This window comes from Choloepus didactylus, chromosome 3 (genome assembly GCF_015220235.1).
Source record: "Choloepus didactylus isolate mChoDid1 chromosome 3, mChoDid1.pri, whole genome shotgun sequence".
Lineage (NCBI taxonomy): Eukaryota > Metazoa > Chordata > Mammalia > Pilosa > Megalonychidae > Choloepus > Choloepus didactylus.
In genome coordinates this window covers 90,953,025-90,972,785 of record NC_051309.1, presented here as the reverse complement: position 1 = coordinate 90,972,785, position 19,761 = coordinate 90,953,025, and the positions used below count along the sequence as shown (strand labels likewise).

Genomic DNA, 19,761 nt, shown 5'->3' with positions numbered 1-19,761 from the left:
GCTCCACAAATCAAATTCAACTCACCACATGTTTTTTGTAAATAATGTGTTGTTAGACATAGTCATGCCCATTTGCTGACAAACTGTCAATTAGTGCTTTGTGCTACAATGGCAGAGCAAATTCTCTGCAAAGTCTAATATACTTATTCTCTGACTCTTTACAGAGTTTGCTGGCCCCTGGTCTAGAAGAATGGACAGTGACATATCGAAAGGCTCTCTTACATGATGCTTCAAGTGAGACTGTGGCTGGATTCTTTGACGTGCACTTGAGAACAAAGATTCTGTGTTTACACGAACATTAAGTGACATGCCATTTCTATAAAAGCAAGAGACTGACGTGACAATTTGAAAGTATTAGCATGGCATGACCAAAACCTATCAGGAAACAATACTGAGCCTATACACTCAAATAACCAGGAAGCACTTCTGTGAGGATGTAAAAGATTTCTGCCCAAGGATTTAATGTGTGTTTGAGACCAATAGAGAACTGTCTAAATTACATTCTCAAATAATATTCTTTAATAATATAACAAAGAATCTGAGCACATACCTTGATTTTGAAAGCCCTTTTGAATCCACTGGCAAAGAAGCCTCCAAATGGGCCAATTAAAGATGCAAACGTTGAAAGAGCAATGCTGTGTATCTGGAAAGGATACAAGCTCACTGTTTCCTAAAGAAGGAAAAAGGGGGGTAGGGGGGTAAGGAGAACTGCATTAAAATTTTACTTGAGCACGCCAACCTAATAAAAGAACCATGATATAAAGAGTAAGTGAAAGCAAATACCATATTTTTGTTATTTTCACAAATGTTAAGGATCATGGGGGAAAATATATTGTAGATCTTCATTACCTTAACCAACATTCCCCAATCCCCCTGAACATATGGAAAGGCACTTGATCTACTGAAATCTTGAAGCTGCTAAGTTACTTTCCAGTTCATCTAGGAAATTTTGCTTCAACTAGTTTGAACTACACACTTATCAAGAATTAGTTGAGTTAATTTCTAAACTTGTTTTTACCAGTAGTGCTTTCTTTGGTAATGATACAATTTATTTTAATTTTGCATTTAACTTTAATTATACTGATAAAATTATGGAAAAGGTGTTCTTTTTACTTTGGAAACATCAAAAGTAAGTTTCTTAAAGATTATCAAAATGAGTATCAGCAAGACAACCATAAAAGATCTGGAGAAGGGATCATAAAAACTGAGAAAGATTCTGCAGTCAAATTAGTCTGTAATTCTTAGGTCTTGCTTCACTTCAATAAACTGAAACTACAAATTGTAGACAGTGCATAATGGGAGTGGTTCAGGAAAGATGACTGGAAACGCCAGTCTTTGGGCCTGTTCTCAAAGCAAAAGCCTTGGCTCTAATCAAAGATTGGCAATTTCTAAAGTTCTACAGTAGGGAACATAGCTCAGATATTGAAAAAATTCTTGAAGTGCACGTATTGAGTGCTCAAGGAGATTAAATAATTTGTTGATTAACCTGCTTCTCAAATATTATGTATTTTAGTTAAAAATAAAAGGTTTCAACATCCTTCAGCATGAGAGCTCATGGGTGCCTTTAAAAGTAGTGTAATGTGCTTTTGGAAGGGAAACTGAGTTTCAGAAGCATCCGCTTTCTGTACTAGTAAAAATCCCCGAAAAATGAAGGAAACTTTGAGCTAGTGAATTCTAATTAAGTTTTTAAATTGAGTCAATTCATACCAATTACATGTGAAACTCATTCTAATCCACGTGATTTCTAAAAATCTAAGGGTGATTGGAAAATGATTTCAAAACAAAAATATTATAAATCACCATTAGTCTTGAAACCATTAGGCAAATAAATCCCTAGCAGGCAACTAGGTTTGCAATAGAAATATTCATTTTTATGTTCAAGAAAGAGAAGTCACAAAAGGGGATGGGATATGTTATTAATGCCAAGCAGACACTAAAAACCATTTCTGTATAACAAAGTTAAAAGTTCTGCATAAATTGACTTCTTGTAAAAAAAAAATTAATCCTATGTTTAAATCTTTACGGGGAGGGACCCCTAACATGTTTATCTTGAACTTTTACTCTTACCTGTCTCAACACTGTCTTTAGAAAGGGAGGCAGTGAATAACTCTGAAGTTGGAAAAGTTCTGAGGGTTCACATTCTGTAACAAAGGAGTTTACATCGCTTCGGTATTCCACTGGGCAGACAAAGTACTGGTATTTGGATAACAGATAGGCGGCCTGAATAACGAAGCAAGAGCTTATGGAAACATTGACTAGAAAAAAATCTTTTTTAAAGTTATGTGTCAGAAAGACCAGAGGTAGATGGCCAGTTTATTTGTATTAACATCCTGCTATATATCTTCAAACTTACATGGTCATAATCATTCCAATAAAAGACTTGAAAAGGTTTAAAATACTAAAGAGTTGAAATAAATAAAAAAGAGAAGGAAGGAGAGAAGCTGACTTGAACACTTAGACAAGCATTATAGCAAGATTTTACTTCTTAAATGCACACATAATTAATGACAGCAGTAGTTAACAACTATATAGATATAGGAGAGTAAAGGACTGAAGTTTATTATATACAAGCTTAAATTAATCAGTTGATAATTAACAAGTGATTCAAAATTATTAAGAAAATTATGTAAAACAATACAGGTGAAAAACACCATTGTTGTTCGTAGCTGAACCAGAAAACTTTGAGTAAATTATTCTTTCCCTGGCCACATCATGATTTTAAGTATCTGTACTCAGCCATGGAAGTAGAAATACATAAAACATCTCATTATTTAAAATGCTAGACAACAGTTTATCTTTTTTCTTTTCCTTTATAGCCATTCACCCCATTATTGTGCTCAAGAATGATTACCAAATATGATACTGAGAATGAGCATAAACTGATTTTGCTTCCAAACAAATAACTGGTTTCCTTAAAACCAAGTATTAAAAAAATATATTTTCACCCCCCTATTGTTACGTCATACATTACATTCTTATGGGGGCATTCTCTGTTTTCTTCCAATATTATAGCTATTCTTGTAGTATATCTAAATAAGTATTTAATGATGCCAATTTCTCACAGTATTATTAAACATAATATTTTCACTATTCTTGCTTTGTGATGTATAAAACACTGTATGAGACTGGATCCCTTTTCACTATCCTATTTATCAGTCATCCTTCCAGAGAAACTCTGGAAAAATTTTATCAAATTCCAATGGGATTTTCATAGAGAATGAACTAAATATATAAATTAGACTGAGGAATTATGGTGGTTTTCCCATCCAGGGACATGGCACATTCCCATTTATTTGTATGTTTGCTCTCTCTCAAAGCTGCATGCTGTTACTACTCTATTTTGGATACAGAGAATAGATTAGAATTATCAGTGACCAGACTTGTAAAAATTTAAATTTTCTAACAAACACTTTTTACATATTTATCTTATGTCTAGCCATTTTACTGTACCCTTATTGATTCTCACCAGACACTATATAACAAAAACCTAAATCCCATAAATGTAAACTAATTTTTAATGTATTAATAAATGCCCGTTATTCTTGGATAAAAGCTAACACTAATTATTTATAATTAACAGATTTTCCTTGCAAGCTGGGCTCACAACAGTAACTACCCGCTAAGCCAAGTGGCCACCAAGCAGTAAGGAGGCAAAGCTCTTCCACATCATTTGCATTCTTTGCTTTTATGCAAAGCTACCACCTGTCCTGGCACCTGTGTCTGCCTCAAGGCAGGACAGCTGTTAGAAACCGCCAAATCACAACAGCACAGCAGCAGGTCTCAAGCCTGGTGGCACATTAGAGTCACCTGGGGGGGGTTTCAAACATACCAGTGCCCAAGCCCCAATCCAGAGATTTTAATTTCATGGGTCTGGAATAGGGCTGGGGCATAGGTTTTGGCTAAGATCCCCAGGTGATTCTGATGTGCAGTCAGGATGGGGAGCTAATACGTTCTGTTTAGGTTTCAATTAAATATATTCACTGGCATCTTGTGGTTTAATTATTTTAGGTTTAGGACAGGAGTAATAAACTTGCTACCATTTTTAAAAATATAAACAAAATTAAAATCCTAGTAAAACTCACAATGAATCCAAACACGACTGTGGAAAAGAAACCGCCAATGAATCCTTCCCAAGTCTTTTTAGGAGACAACTAAAAAAGGCCAAATAAAATTAAAAAAAGAGTTACTGCACTCACAAAATACACACAAACATATGCAAACTCTGTTCAAGGAGTTCCCTCAATACTTTGCACATTTCTCCTTACTTTTTCCTTATTGGGATGGTGTTGAAAACCTTTTTCCTTCATTCCAAGGTCCTGATTTACTTGTGCAAATCCCCCTAAAAGTATCTAACACATAGTAGGTCCTCAAACATTTGCTAAGCTGTGACTATCTGTTTTTGTTAAATGGCCTCATTGTATTTTTTTCTCTGACAGGACTATAAACTCTAACCTGAAATAATCATCCTATGACTTTTATGCTTATATAAACCCCCATAATAGTCCAGTTCTTGGAATAAGCATGAGCTATGTTCATTCAAAGTACACACTGTGCTGACCTTTACTGATCAAAAGTAGAATGAGTACAACAAAAGATGGATGCAGCAACACACCTGATTTTCATATATTCCCAATATGCTATACACACACAGACCCCTTTCTGAAATGGTAAAATACTCCATAGCCCGAGACACTGAATTTTATCCACAAGTATTCGCACATCTTTCTTCACTGGATCACACTCTACGTCTGTCTCCATGAGGAAAAGAACAGGCTGTTTCAGATTCAGGATATTGTTTCTCAGTCAGTGGGGCATTCGGGGGAGAACTCTGGAGGGAAGACGGGAACGTGGTGATGCTGGGGCAGGAGGAAAATATTTAGGGATAGACAGTGGTGACTGCTTTGGAGACATCACATAAGATAAGGACTGGGATGTGGAGGGAAATTCTTTTGTGATGATTATTTCAGTGGAACAATGAGGACAGAAGCCAAATATGAGAGGGAAGTTTCAAAGACAGAAATCAGTTATAGGCTAAGCTACATGAGATTTTTATAGACCTCCTATCCCGAGGTTCACAAGGCCCAAAGCCAAGAGGGCTGGCAGAAACCATTTACTGACAAATCTGGTAACAATTCTGCCACGGAGAAGGGATGGAGTACAGGTTGTCCTAGGGTAATTCGGGGTCATTGCCATGAAGTGGGAGTGGAGTCAAACTCAAAAGTGCCTGCTGACTATTCTGCTGATAGCTCATCAAATTAAATTGATTCATACCCAAAAACCCCTTTTAGGGATTAACTTGCTTAATTACATCTATTATAATATACAACTAATCTATCCTGGTAGATCACTGGAAAACAAGTGTCAAGATCAGGTGCTGAGATTCTTCCACAGCTGTGACAGCCTCTTTGCAGGTGGGCTAAGCCCCAAACTTCTCAGGTGGTACAGAATTCTTGAGTACTTAACCACCTGCACCTGTGCTGGAGCAGCTTTAGAAATGTATTTTAAATATACAGCTTGGCTTGCCAGTATCCCTACAGTTCAGCCTGATATTGTGTACTGGACTCCCATGTGGGGAGAGTGTATGGAAGATTGTTTGAAGGACAGGCAGTCTATGCATTCCTGAGGGAACGCTAAGCTACCCTCACATCACTCTGAACAAACAGAAGGCTTCATATCTGAGCAGCTGTCTCAGGCTGCTGGTTATTTTTATGTCCCAGAAATAAAAAATGTGCAACAGCAACATTAGCCTTCATATAATAACATATCAACATTAAAATAACCAATGAATATATTATTGGTGGGAATATCATTAAAGACTACCCACTATGTGGACTGAGTCCCATCTGAAGCACCAACATAAAAAAAAAAACAAAAAAAACATTTTTAAGAAATGAGTTCTAGAAAAAGTTTTGCTTTCCATGAAGAATTTGCCTGCTTCTTTCTCCCTAATAATGAGAACTGTAACTCTACCCATTTCTTTCGCCTCCACTGTCTGTAAACAGAACAAAATCTAAGGCAAACCAACAGTTACAGTCTGCATATGTGTACTTCACTTTCTCTTGTCTTAATCTCTCATTGTTACTTGCATTTTATCAGGATTTTATTGTAGGGCCTGAAAATTTTTTTTGAAATGAGTTTGGATGTGAAAGTCTTACAAATAGGACATGAGTATGTGAAAATAGTATAACTTACTCTTTCCAAAAGTTTGCCAGGTAAGGGGATAGATGAGACAGCTTGAAAGGAGAAAAGGGTCAAGAAAGGCTTGTTTGCAACAAATATATATTAAAATTCATCTAAATAAGTAAAAAAGAGCTCTTCTGATAGGTATAAAATAAAAATGAGTGATAAGGGGAAAAAAAGGGAAATGCTTGTTTATGGAGTTGTTGGGAGGAGGAATGAAAGAGCTAACTGCATAATAGCTAAAGGAAAGAAACCAGGAGAAAGATGGAATGAGCCTGAGAGAGATGAAAATGATGGAATCAAGTACTTCTCAAGGAGCTAACAGATTATTTGATGGACAACCCAGATGGAATCACTGGCTCACTGTTCCTACACAATGGCTGCTAAGTGCCATAAGGAAAATCAAGGCATCCCAGAAATAAAAAAAGTGCAACAGCAACAGATTGTTGGAAATTTTCTGTGGTGGCTAATCTTTAAGGCTGTGGTACTGGTTTGCTTGCAATATTTTTCCATTACCTTAATTAATGGAGTCCTCCCAAAGAAAAATCCAAAAAGGTAAGCAGTTATGTCATTGCAGATAACACTTGATATTGGAACAAGGAACCTTTAAAAAAAAAAATCAGCAGAAAAAAGCCCATCTGATTAAGTGGTAAATATTCATATAAGTACGACTCGTAATGAACTGATGTAATAAATCTTTAGATTACCCTGCAGCCTACTCTAGGACCTAACACTTGCCAAAATATGAGTGGAAATAATGTCAACCAAATTTGCCCATTTAGCATTTAAGCAGAGCAAAATCAATAAATAAACTGATATGCAAGAGAATATTGGTAAGGAAAATATTAAATAATCAATTTTTGTAGTTAAGGACATTTAAATTTCAGTTTTATGAGGAACAAATTATTATAGTATAAAAAGTAAAACAAATCACATTAAAAGCAGTCTTTAAAATGGAAATTGAGTTACTTTCTTAAAGAGTATACTCTGATAAATCAATACCAAGTTATTAATACAATTTCTCTTCAAGGCAAAATGATCAATTTTAATTCTATCTCAGTTTATGGTTGCACTGAACCCTACTAATTGTTTAGAAACTGCTAACTGCAGCAAAAAGTTTGTAAATGGAAAGCAATCTTAAAATTATTTCAATTGTTCACATGTGCACATACACAAAATCTTGGTTTAAAAAAACACTCAATGGGATAAATTAATCTTGACAAACTTATTGACTGTTAATGATTGTAACTAATGGTTTTAAAAGGAATGTGGAGAAAATGTGGTCAGATATTTTTAATCTCAATTTTTTTCTCTATTCTAACCAATGCTAATAAAAAACACTTTCTGTATCTGCAAGCTACTTCTACACAGCAAGCAACTCCATACATTCGACTCCTGGCAACCTACTCCTACATTAGAGCAGAGTAGAACTTACCCAGCTTTCAGCTAGAGAAAATGCATTTCCAGCACATGTTCTGCTAGCAAGTAAAACTATCATGTTCTTTTTGCATTTCATATAAATAATACTTTCATTTTAAAGTCTATACTTCATAATAAGTTACATAGGTTTATTAACATCCTCAAAATATAACTAATTATTGGATGCTTTTCTAAGGACCTTGTGCATTTTATTTGGAATCCGAACAAGAAAGATTTCCAGTTGTTAACAAAGCACTCTGCCTTCAGTTGTCAAATAGTAAACAAAAATCAGTAAGACATTTTAATGAAATGGAGTGACAACATACAGTAAAGTTCGGTAGAAATCTGGAAGACACTGTCCCATATTAAAGAGCTTTAAAAGTGCTAAGACATCATAAATATAAAACAGCATAATACTATCCCCTTACCATATCATGCCTTCAAACAGATTTTGGATGACAAGATGTGACTGAGTAACAGTTATCAGTAAAGTGACATGAGTCCATGCGAACTGTTAATAGCCCAACAACACAAAAATTAGTGAAGACAAATGTTCAACGCAGCTGAAGAAGCAATAGCAATTTTGAAACACAAATTTCTAACTTGACTTTTGGTCAAAATTTGTAAGATAAGGTCATATAAAAATAAATGTAGTTAGTAAATTATATTCATTTTGTTGCCTACTAGAGCCTTAGAATAATAAAAACCTGTAAGAAAGTATACACAAATGGAAGGCTAAAACTATTGAGATATGCCATAAACTAAAAAACGCATATAAAAAGTAAACCATAATCCTGAAGCATAACATTCAAATGATAATGAGAAAGTTATAGTGTTAAGGCATTCAGAAAGAAAATTTTACTCTGGCTACATTCTGCAGTTATTAAAAATGGTACAAACTGTTTTTCTTTTGAAGTTCATTATGGTGACTTTTCCCCATTAAGAGTTATTTCTAATTTCAAATGATTCAAACCAGCAGGGTTCAACTGCCCTCAAATTCCATCTTTTCATACTTGAAAGTGATCTTCACTAGTCTGCTCAATGACAATATTCAATTTCAATTTTTCAAAGTCCTCTGCATTTCTTCAATTCCACCTAGCCTGGAGATGGCCACATCAGTGACTTTTAGCATCATCTTTAAGAGGAGAATGTGAACAAAAAGAAGCTAATGTTTCTATGTCTCATATTTTGTTTGGATTTTATAAAATGAATTCAAAATTCTTAGAATTTTAGTTTATTCATAATAAACTTGTTTCCAATTTGGAAAAAACAAACAGTATAATACTACAGTGGTTGCTTTGTTGTATTTTTCTTTTCTCTGCTTAAAAGATTCAATTCTCTTTTACTCTAGTTACTTCAAAATGCATATATGAATTTTTCCAGGAGGCACCATTTATATTTTCATAGCAAATTCTACTATTTATAATTTGTCTTGTCACTAGATTCATATTAGTAATTTTCACCTCAGACCCCCTGAAATTAGAAATGTAAGAAATACTACAATTTCCCAGTGGGTAAAAGTAAAGCATAAGAATAGGAAATATATCCCTAATCCAAAATGAACACTGGTACATTAATTCACAGATCTAAATACTACTAGTAACATACTAGTATTCAAAGAAATAAATACTACATTGCATGTTAGTCTTATAATTAGCGACATTTTAAGGAAATGAGAAAAGTTTAACAGGTATAATGATAAATTTCATTCAACATTAAGACTTTGATACACTGTGCAAAATGCCTTAGCCAAAAAGAGTTATGCAATTCTATGACTAACCACAGCAATCAAGAAAACACATGCTCTGCTCCCTGCTTTAAGCTCATGCTAAGAGCAAGTAAATATAGTTACTTTACATAGAAGGATATGATAGATGTTGCCTAGACTTACTAACCGACCAGGAGACTAAGAAAGCTTTTCAAATTTCTATAAATTTAAAACATTCACTTTAATTTTATCAATGAAAAAATTCAATGAAAAAATTTTCAAGGTACTTTGAAAAAAGTTAAAATTATAAAATTCACAAAAATGTTTAAACTTTGGTGTTTTGTATTTAATAGTCATTGTAAATTAAAGTATCCCTCACATTCAGGCAAGATTATATTTTATCTTCTCACTACAGAAAAAAATTGAATGTAAGGCTTTTTATTACAGACAGTGACTACAGAATAATAATTAATACACACCATATAAAACTGCAGACGATAATGTTTCTTCACCAAGCTCAGTACAAACATGCAGAAACCTGTTCAACAACAAAAATATGCACTTGTATAATTTGGTACAAAGTATATGTAAGATTCACTGAGCTCAAGCCAATTTCCTAGACCACGTTTAGATATATTTGAGCCACTTAGTTATACGCCATCTATTCTACTATCTTACATCAAGCATTTTAAATAAGTTTCTTGAGGGAAAAGATCTTGTATTCTCCAAACTGCCTAGTAAGTAGATTCCCTGCACAGATTCAATAAACATCCCTCTATCAATTCAAGAAATTAGTCCCTTGCTAATATGTGGACAAAGAAAAACATCTTGAATTTCAGTTGTATAAAATTTATTTGCTATATCAATTCATCAAATGTAAGTAGAGAATGTTTTCAATTTCTATGTAATTCCAAAATTAATAATAATGATAATTATGGCAGCTAACAATTAGTGGCCACTAAGCATTTCACATGTATCAACTTGTCTAAGCATTTCACATGTATTAACTCATTTAATCCTTCCAATATACCTATGATGTAAGGATATTCTACAGATGAAGAAAAATGTACAAAGGGCATTCAGGGCTTAGAGAGCAGATAAACCCTCAGAGAGCCAACTGACTCTCAAGAGTCAAGTGTTTCCATAAACTCATATTTAATTAGATCAGCAAGATTCAATGTTAGGAGTAACTTGAAATTTCTCAGAAACACAGAAATTATAGTAAAATGTAATACTCTAATTTCAAAACTAACAGCATTTGTATGTTTATATCTTACAAATTTAGTACAGTCAAAAGTTACTAAACACTCTTACCTAATTAAGTGAGAAATCTATTAGTCATACACTAAAATAATGTGAGGCAATATGAAGCATTTCTTGCCCATATAATATGTCAGTAAACTTCTATAGAAAACATTTTTACAGAGTAGATATTTAAAATGCATAAACCAAGTTTAATTTCAGATAAATAGCCATATATGCATTATATTCTGCAGCATCTTTACAGGGTGAGTTCTCCAAGATAGAAACTGAACTGTCAACTGATCCACCTATATGAAGTAAATACAGACTCTGTATATGTAAGTTATACTTACCAAGGCAATTCTACCCACCAGAATAAGTAAGGGTGCTAACATTAGGCAAGACTGAACTGCAAAAGCAACACGTAAAGTTTTTCTAAGTAATGGCACAACTGAAAGCCATCGTGTCACTTTCTTGAAAATGAGTGGGAGGAATAGGGTGGGGGTACGGGGGGTGGGGGGCTAGAATATGAAACCCTGGCACTGAAATTCCAGACTGTACAAAAGACCTCTTTAAACATATTGCTCTTATGTTTTTCCTCTATAGCAGGTAGCTATCTTGTGGTTCTAGTAATCATGATTTCTATGCTGTTTATGCCACTAGTCCATGATTAAAGTAAATGTAGATTGGACTTGGTTCAGAGGCTAATGGGGTAAGGACAAATCAAAGAGACAAGACAGACACCACTCTCATTCTGTCTAAGCAGACCATTTGACTCTCTCAGGAACAGCCTTGGGAATTTCTCAATGTAATTTACCATGAATTATCTCCTCACAAATACTACTTCAAAATATATATTTTCTCTTTTTTGAAATTACATAATATCATTCACCCACAAGCACTTTTTTAAAAAAAATTACCAGAATTATTCAATATTTTCCTAATGGACATTTACCCAGAACAGTTTGTCAACTCGCTTTCCCCTGATCCAATTTTGCCTTTAGATCAACCAGTAGCATGCAGCTTGTTAGGGTGCTCTAACAGCAAAATGGCAGAAGAAAGCCCTACCTTACCTGTAGTTATTTTAAATGTAAATGGATTAAACTCTCCAGGAAAAATGCAGAGATTGCAGAATGGATAAAAAGAAGCATGACTCAACTATCAGCTGTTTTGAGACTCCCCTCAAATTTAAACACACAAGTAGGTTGAAAGTAAAAGGACAGAAGAAATATACACCATGCTAACAATAACCAAAAGAAAACTGGGACGATATCATATAAATTAGACTTTATGTGAAAAACTGTTATGAGGGACAAAGAAAGTCACTATATACTGGTAAGGGTGTCAATTTAATAGAAGACATAACAATAACAAATACATATGCACCTAAGGACAGAACCCCAAAATATATTGCTGGAGAAGTCACAGACATACTGTAGCTATTGCCAAGGGCTCACCTATCCCCTCCTTTTCCCCTCCTGCTTGTTCGCAAGTAGATGTTTCGATATGCTTCCATTTTGCAACCCAGCACAGATGTTAAGTCTCAACCATGAAAATAAGATACCCAGAAATGGAACAGACTGACCATACCTTGAACCTGAAACCACGAAAAGTAGCCCAACCTGCCAATCAGGGTAAACACTCTGCACTGAGGTTGTTTGGTGCATGCCTTTTGCTTAGTGACAGTGCCCCCACCACAAGGGGTGTATAAAAACAGAACATTTGGGCAGCACAGGGTCCTTCAACTCTTTAAGACAAGTACAATGTTAGTTGTGGGTTTTTCATATATGCCCTTTATCACGTTGAGAAAGTTTCATTTTTCCTATTTTCTGAAGTGTTTTTATGAGGAAAGGACGCTGGACTTTGTCAAATGCCTTTTTTTTGCATCAATCGAGATAATCACGCAGTTTTTGTCCCTTCATTTTGTTGATGTGGTGTCCTACATGAATTGATTTTCTTACATTTCTACCCTTGCAGAGAGAAAACCCACTTGATCATGGTGTATAATTCTTTTATTGTGCTGTTGGATTCAATTTGCAAATATTCTGTTGAGGGTTTTTGCATCTATATTCATAAGATAAATTGGTCTGTAATTTTCTTTTCTTGTAGAAACTGATCTTGTAATTTTCTTTATCTGGCTTTGGTATGTGTGTGATGTTGGCCTCATAGACTGAGTTAGGTAGTGTTATCTCCTCTACTTTTTTGGGAGAGTTTGAGCAGTACTGTTATTAATTCTTCTGGGAATGACTGGTAGACTTAACTTGTGAAGCCATCTGGTCCTGGGCTTTTCTTTGTTGGCAGATTTTTGGTGATGATTCAATCTCTACTTGTAATTGGTCTGTTGAAGTCTTCTATTCCTTCTAGAGTTAATGTAGGTTATTCGTGTGTTTCTAGGAAATTGTCCATTTCATCTAAGTTTTCTAATTTGTTGGCATATAGTTGTTCATAGTATCCTCTTACAATCCTTTTTATTTCTGTGGGGTGAGTGGTAATGTCCTCTCACTCATTTCTAACCTTATTTCTTTGCATCTTCTCTCTTTTTTTCTTTGTCAGTCTAGCTAAAGGTTTGTCAATTTTATTGATCTTTTCTAAGAACCAGCTTTTGATTTTGCTGATTCTACTGTTGTTGTTTTTTTTTATTCTTAATTACATTTATTTCTGTTCTAATCTTTGTTATTCTTTTTAATGATTGCTTTGGGTTTAGTTTGCTGTTCTTTTTCTAGTTCCTCCAGGTGTGCAGTTAAGTCTAAGATTTCAGCTCTTTCTTTCTTTTCAATATGTGTTTAGAGTTATATATTTCCCTCTCAACACTGCCTTTACAGCATTCCATAAGTTTTGACATGTTGTGCTCTCTCTTTCATTCATCTCGAGATAATCACTGATTTCCCTTCCAGTTTCTTCTTTGATCCATTGATTAAGAGTGTGTTATTTAACTTCCATGTATTTGTGGATTTCCCAGGTCTCTGCCTGTTACTGATTTCCAGCTTCATTCCATTATAGTCAGATAAGATGCTTTGTATAATTTCAGTCTTTTTTAATTTATTGAGACTTGTTTTGTGGCCCAACATGTGGTCTATACTGGAGAATGATCCTTGTGCACTTGAGCAGAATGTGTATCCTGCTGTTTTGGGGTGCAGTGTTCTACATATGTCTGTTAGGTGTGGTTCATTTATCATATTATTCAAGTTCTCTATTTTCTTACTGATCTCCTGTCTGTATGGGGCAGTGCGGTTAGGTGCATAAATATTTAGGACTGTTATTTCTTCTTGGTGGGTTGACACTTTTATCAATAAATAGTGTCCTTCTTTGTCTCTTTTAACAGCTTTTGACTTAAAGTCTATATTGTCTGAAATTAGTGTAGCTATCTCAACTATCTTTTGGTTACAATTTGCATGGATTATCTTTTTCTGTTCTTTCACTTTCAACCTGTTTGTGACTTTGGGTCTAAGGTGAGTCTCTTGTAAACAACATATAGTTGGATTGTGCTTTTTTTATCCATTCTGCCAATCTGTGTCTTTTGATTGGGGAATTTAATCCATTAACCTTACATGTTATTACCGTAAAGGTGGCATTTACTTCAGCAATTTTATCCCTGGGTTTTTATATATCATCTCTCTTTTTGTTGTCTCTCTCTTTTTTTTTTTTTTATCTTTTTAATTACTCTGTGTTCAGCAGTTTAGATTTTCTCAGCTCTTCTTCATCTGATTCTCGGCCTAGAAACGCAGTACAATTTTTAAGATTGTACTTTTTGTGAAATTGTTTCACTTCCAGAAAAGAGCTTCCTTTCTTCTGTTCCTTCTCTGGGAATCTTGACCTGTTCAGTTTGTTTTTTGTGCAGTTTGTTTTTTGTTTTCTCCCCAGCTCCTATGATCTGTTTGTATTCTCTCTCACTCAGTGCCCCTTGCATTTTTCAGTTCAGTTTAAACCCCCTCTTTTTTTTTTTTTTCATCCCTCCAGTTTCTTCTCTGGTAGGGTTCCCATGTCCCAAGGAGCCAGATGGAGTCAATAAAGGTGGCTCACTCCAGGAAAAGTCCATTTTGCATTTACATGGTCCAGCACACAGAAACTGGATTGAGTGAATATACTTCTTCCCAGCCACAGCTTCTCTCCTCACCCTTACTCCCCACCCCTGGGGCCCTTAAGCATGTGGCACTCCCAAGCATTTTGTGTTCCTCCTGGGTTTTTACAGACATGCGACCCAATGCCTTATATGTGTGGGGTTCTAGCAGGCTCTCGTGAATGGCTGTACATTCTGTGTCCATGGAGGGAGCCTGGCCTCTCTGTCTCTTAGAGGGACACCAAGCCGCACGGGACTGAGTGAGGGCAGGGAGTGGACCAGCATCCCAGGACAGCAATTTCCTACCTGGCATTTTTCTTTTCTTTGCTGCAGCATTTGTGGAGACCTTCTCCAGTCTCTGCTGTCCTCCAGTGTTTTAAGCAAGTGGGATTCATCCTTTTATTCACCAAATCTCTGGGGAAGTTTTTTCAGGTGATGTCTTACATTGCCATGTTCATAATGTCACTCCTATGGCCAACTGATTTTTGACAAGGCTGCCAAGTCTCCTCAATTGGGAAATAATAGTCTCTTCAACAAATGGTTCTGGTAGAACTGGATATCCATATGCAAAGAATGAAAGGGGATCCCTATCTCACGCCATATACAAAAATTAACTCAAAATGCATCAAAAACCTAAACATAACAACTAGGACTACAAAACTCTTAGAAGAAATGTGGGGAGTCAACTTAAGGACCTTGTGTTAGGCAATGGTTTCTTAGACTTTACACAAAAAGCACAAGCAATGTAAAAAACATAGATAAATAGAACCTTATCAAAATCAAAAGCTTTTGTGCATCAAAGGACTTCATCATGAAAATATACAAACAACATACAGAATGAGAGAAAACCTTGTATCTGATAAGGCTTTAATATCCACAGTTTATTAAAAACCCTATAACCCCAAGACAAAAAGAAAACAACAAACAAATACAACTTCATACATACTAAAATAGCCACTACTAAAAAAAAAAAAAAAAAAAGCTACAAGTGGTGTAGAGGATGTGGAGAAATAGGAACACTCATTCACTGCTGGTGGGAATGAAAAGTGGGGAAGCTTTTGTGGAAGACAGTTTGATAGTTCCTCAGAAAGTTAAGTATAGAATTACCATATGACCTGGGAATTCCATTTCTAGGTATCTCCTCAAAAGACCTGAAAGTAGAGGCTTGAACATATATTTGCACACTGATGTTCTAGTGGCATTATTCACAACTGCCAAGAGATGGAAACCACCTAAGTGTCCATCAACAGATGAATGGATAGGCGAAATGCGGCATATGTGTGCAATGCAATATTACGCAGCCATGAAAAGGAACAAGGTTCTGATACAGGTAACAACATGGATGAACCCTGAACACATCAGGCTGAGTGAAATAAGCCATACACAAAAGGACAAATATGGTATGAAATATTTATTATGAAATAATTATTATGCAATGTTTATCATGAAAAAATTAGCAAAAGCAGAGAGTCAGAAACTAGAATACAGATTAACAAGGAGGTATGGGGGTAGGGAATGGGGAGTTAAAGCCCAATTGGTACAGAATTGTTGGGGGTGATGGGAAATTCTGGCAAAGGATGATGGTGATGGGAGCATATCATTGTGAATATAATTAACACCACAGAAATGTAAATCTGAATGGGGTAAAGTGGGAAATTTTATGTCATATTTATGTTACTTTAATAAAAATTATTAAAAAAAAATGGGACTCTACAGCATAAACAGTGAACCCTAATGTAAACTAAGGAGTATTGTTAATAGTACAATTGTAATAATATTCTTTCATCAACTGTAACAAACATACCACATTAATGCAAAATGTTAATGGGGGACAGGGGGAGATTTGTATATGAGAACTCTATTTTCGGTAAACCTACAACTCCTTTAATTAAAAAAAAATACATTAAAAAATAAGCCTCCAATGGTTTCCAATGGATAAAGTCCAAACCCTTACCATGACATATAAAGCTTTTCAACACATAGCTCCCGCTCACCTTCCAACCTTTAATGCCTGCCACCAGCTCAGAACAACCAATCCTCATTCCTGTGCCCTGCACAGCTACTCCTTCTACCTAGTATTCCTCTAGTCACCATCCACCTGGCAAGTGCCTGCGTATTCATTTCTTTTCATGGTGCCTGTGATCTCTTCTCAAAGGCCTCCTCTGGCTTTCCCACCTTGCAGCAGAGCAAAGCCCTCCTCCTCCTTCAAGCTTCTGCTGGCCCTTGTTCACATTTTAGCCCTGAGCCAAGGGACTCGTGTCCTGTGAGGCCCTGGTAGCTCACTCTTGACCTTATTTCCCTTTGGATCCTTGACATCAACCACAGTACCTACGTTTGGAAAGCACTCCACTGTTAGCTGAAATAATGACTGACTGACTTTCCTTCAATGAGCTTCTGTGATTCTATGAGCCTAAAATAGCAAGTGGTAAGCTACTACTGTGGCATAAATCAGCATATGGTTAGAAAAAGAAGAAATATCCATTTTTCTATAAAAAGAGAATGAGAAATTTTAATGTATGAAGCAAACAATTACTAATAAGGGGCTGGGTGGGAGGTTTCATGTGTAAAATGTATAAAAAGAAACAACAAACAAAATAAAGTACATTATTTGTTTCCAATGAACTGAGAGGTTGTTCTCAAGTATAATTATAGCAAACTACAAAGGGAAAGTCAGCCAAGGAAATAGTATCACCGTATCCACTAACATTCTACCCATCTAATTCTGCTGTAGGTACATTAACACAGATGTAACTACAGAACACACTGCAGATACTGGCAAAAATAAAATACATCCAGATGCGATGATATGAAATCATCCATAAGTTATGTCTGATGGAAAAAACAGGTACAAAACAGTCTGTAAAAATAACAGAAGAGTTTGCTCTCATTTATATTTTAAAAATGGGAGGGATATAAACACGTAGGTTTGAAGAGTCAGGAAATTTCTGGAATAATACACAGGAAGAGTTATTAGTAGTAAGCCCCGGAGACAGTAAGTGAGGATATGCGGTAGGAGGGAGATTTCATTGGATATTCAATTTTACTATGAATTTATATTATGTAATACATTGTTTCACTTCTAAAAATCAGTTAAGAAAAAGAAAAATAATAATAAACAAGTTAAGGACTCTTGGAGCACTTGGCTCTTTGATTGGTCCATCATCGGAACCCAGGAGCCATGCTGTTAGAAGTCCAAGGCTACACGTGGTGCCCAAGTCAACACCAGCACCAACGCATCCATGAGCGTGAGCTGTCTTGGACATCCAGCCCACTCAGCCTTCAAGGTGTGTTAGCACCAGGCTCCATCTGACCACAACCATATGAGAGGCCCTAAGTTAGAACTACCCAGTTGTGCCGGTTTGAATGTATTGTGTCCCCCAAACGCCATTATCTTTGTGGTCTTGTGGGACAGACGTTTTGGTGCTGGTTAGATTTGCTTGGAATGTGCCCCACCCAGCTGTGGGTGGTGACTTTGGTGGGATACTCCCATGGAGGTGTGACCCCACCCATTCAGGGTGGACCTTGATCAGTGGAGCCATATAAATGTGCTGACTCAAAGAGACTGAACAGAGTGCGCTGTGAGTGACGTTTTGAAGAAGAGCAAGCTTGCTAGAGAGGAATGTCCTGGGAGAAAGCCATTTTGAAACCAGAACTTTGGAGGAGACGCCAGCCACGTGCCTTCCCAGCTAACAGAGGTTTTCCGGACGCCATTTGCCATCCTCCAGTGAAGGTACCTGATTACTGATGTGTTACCTTGGACACTTTATGGCCTTAAGACTGTAACTGTATAGCCAAATAAACCCCCTTTTTATAAAAGCCAGTCCATCTCTGGTGTTTTGCATTCTGCAGCATTAGCAAACTAAAACACCAGTTAAGCCCATTCAATCCACAGCATGGGAAACTAAATAAATTGTTGTTTTAAGCCACAGGAAAATAAAAACTAGTTAGGGATTTCTGTTTTAAAATGGCAGCCTGGTCATGTGCATTTATCTCTATTCCCTCTTGGTATTCCACTAAAGTAACATTTTTTTTTTTTTTTTTTAAATTAAGGCAAAAACCTTCAAGGAGAACAGAAGACAAATGTCTAGCAGAATCTGGAAGCTGGAAAAAAGATAGATGACTTAGCAGACCTGAGAAATCAGGGATGACTAGAGATATTTACCACAGAAACAAGAGAAAAGGCTCAATGGAGAACAAGGGTGAAGGCTGGGTTTCTAAACTGGAGTATCAAGTGAAAGTCCAATAATAGTCAAGGGCAAGGTCTCACCAAACCATTCAATTGTGAGAAGAGAGAAAAAATACTTTTAGAAATGCATGAACACAAAGAGTTACCCTCTGTGTACTGTTTCATAGAAAACTATTGAAGGCCATGTTTCAGCTACATGAGGGCAATAACCAAGAAACTGGGAGTCACAGGGTCAAAGAAATAGGGAGTTCAAATCATGATGATAGCTAGGCAGTAGGCCTACAAACAGCCTGTCCAAACAGGACCCGGAATGCAGAGAGCTCAGAAAAAACAGGGATTGGTATACTGATTTATATGGATATTTTAAAAACTACCAACAGACCCTGGCAGATTGGAATGAAAAATTAGAGATGCCTATATAGAAAATTACAATGTGGAAAAGAGAAAGTGAGGCAAAACCATTAGCCTCAGGAAAATCAAAGGTTGTAAAGAAAAGGAAATGTAATCAGACACTATTTGGCTCAACAGGAAGTGATATTTTAGCTACCTGTTTAATAATGTAACAATGACTATAAAAACTGAGAAGTGTATGGAAGAGAAGCTAGAAAGATAATAACAGAACGTCAATAGATAATGTCTAAAATAAAGAAATAAGCATATTACTTTAAAATGTTAAAAATACAAGAAGAAATAGTTCAAAACTCTGAAAGTGGTTGCCTCTGGGACATGAGCCTAAGTGATAGGGTAATGGGTTGCTCTTTATATTGTAAGTCTTTTGAAACTATTTGATTTTTTAACTAATTTATGTGTATTCATGATATAAATTATAGTTTGTTAGTCATAAATTTTATTATTAAATAATTATAAGAATAATCACATGAAATAAAGTAAAATTGTTGGGTTTAGTAACAGAAGCCAAGGTAGATAACTTTCTTGCTAATATTTATTTCTAAAACTCAAAATGCCAGA

General features: G+C 35.7%; 1 protein-coding gene across 1 annotated transcript in view; it reads right to left on the bottom strand.

Moving 5' to 3' along the window:
- CDS1 (CDP-diacylglycerol synthase 1) overlaps window positions 1–19,761 on the bottom strand; it is a 70,530-nt gene that overhangs the window by 11,764 nt on the left and 39,005 nt on the right. The window contains exons 6-11 of the mRNA XM_037830155.1: window positions 9,787–9,845; window positions 8,028–8,110; window positions 6,697–6,784; window positions 4,083–4,151; window positions 2,068–2,220; window positions 551–670 (exon numbers count right to left, since the gene is read on the bottom strand). Of these exons, the coding sequence (XP_037686083.1) occupies window positions 551–670; window positions 2,068–2,220; window positions 4,083–4,151; window positions 6,697–6,784; window positions 8,028–8,110; window positions 9,787–9,845 (572 nt within the window). The remainder of the gene's footprint in view (window positions 1–550; window positions 671–2,067; window positions 2,221–4,082; window positions 4,152–6,696; window positions 6,785–8,027; window positions 8,111–9,786; window positions 9,846–19,761) is intronic.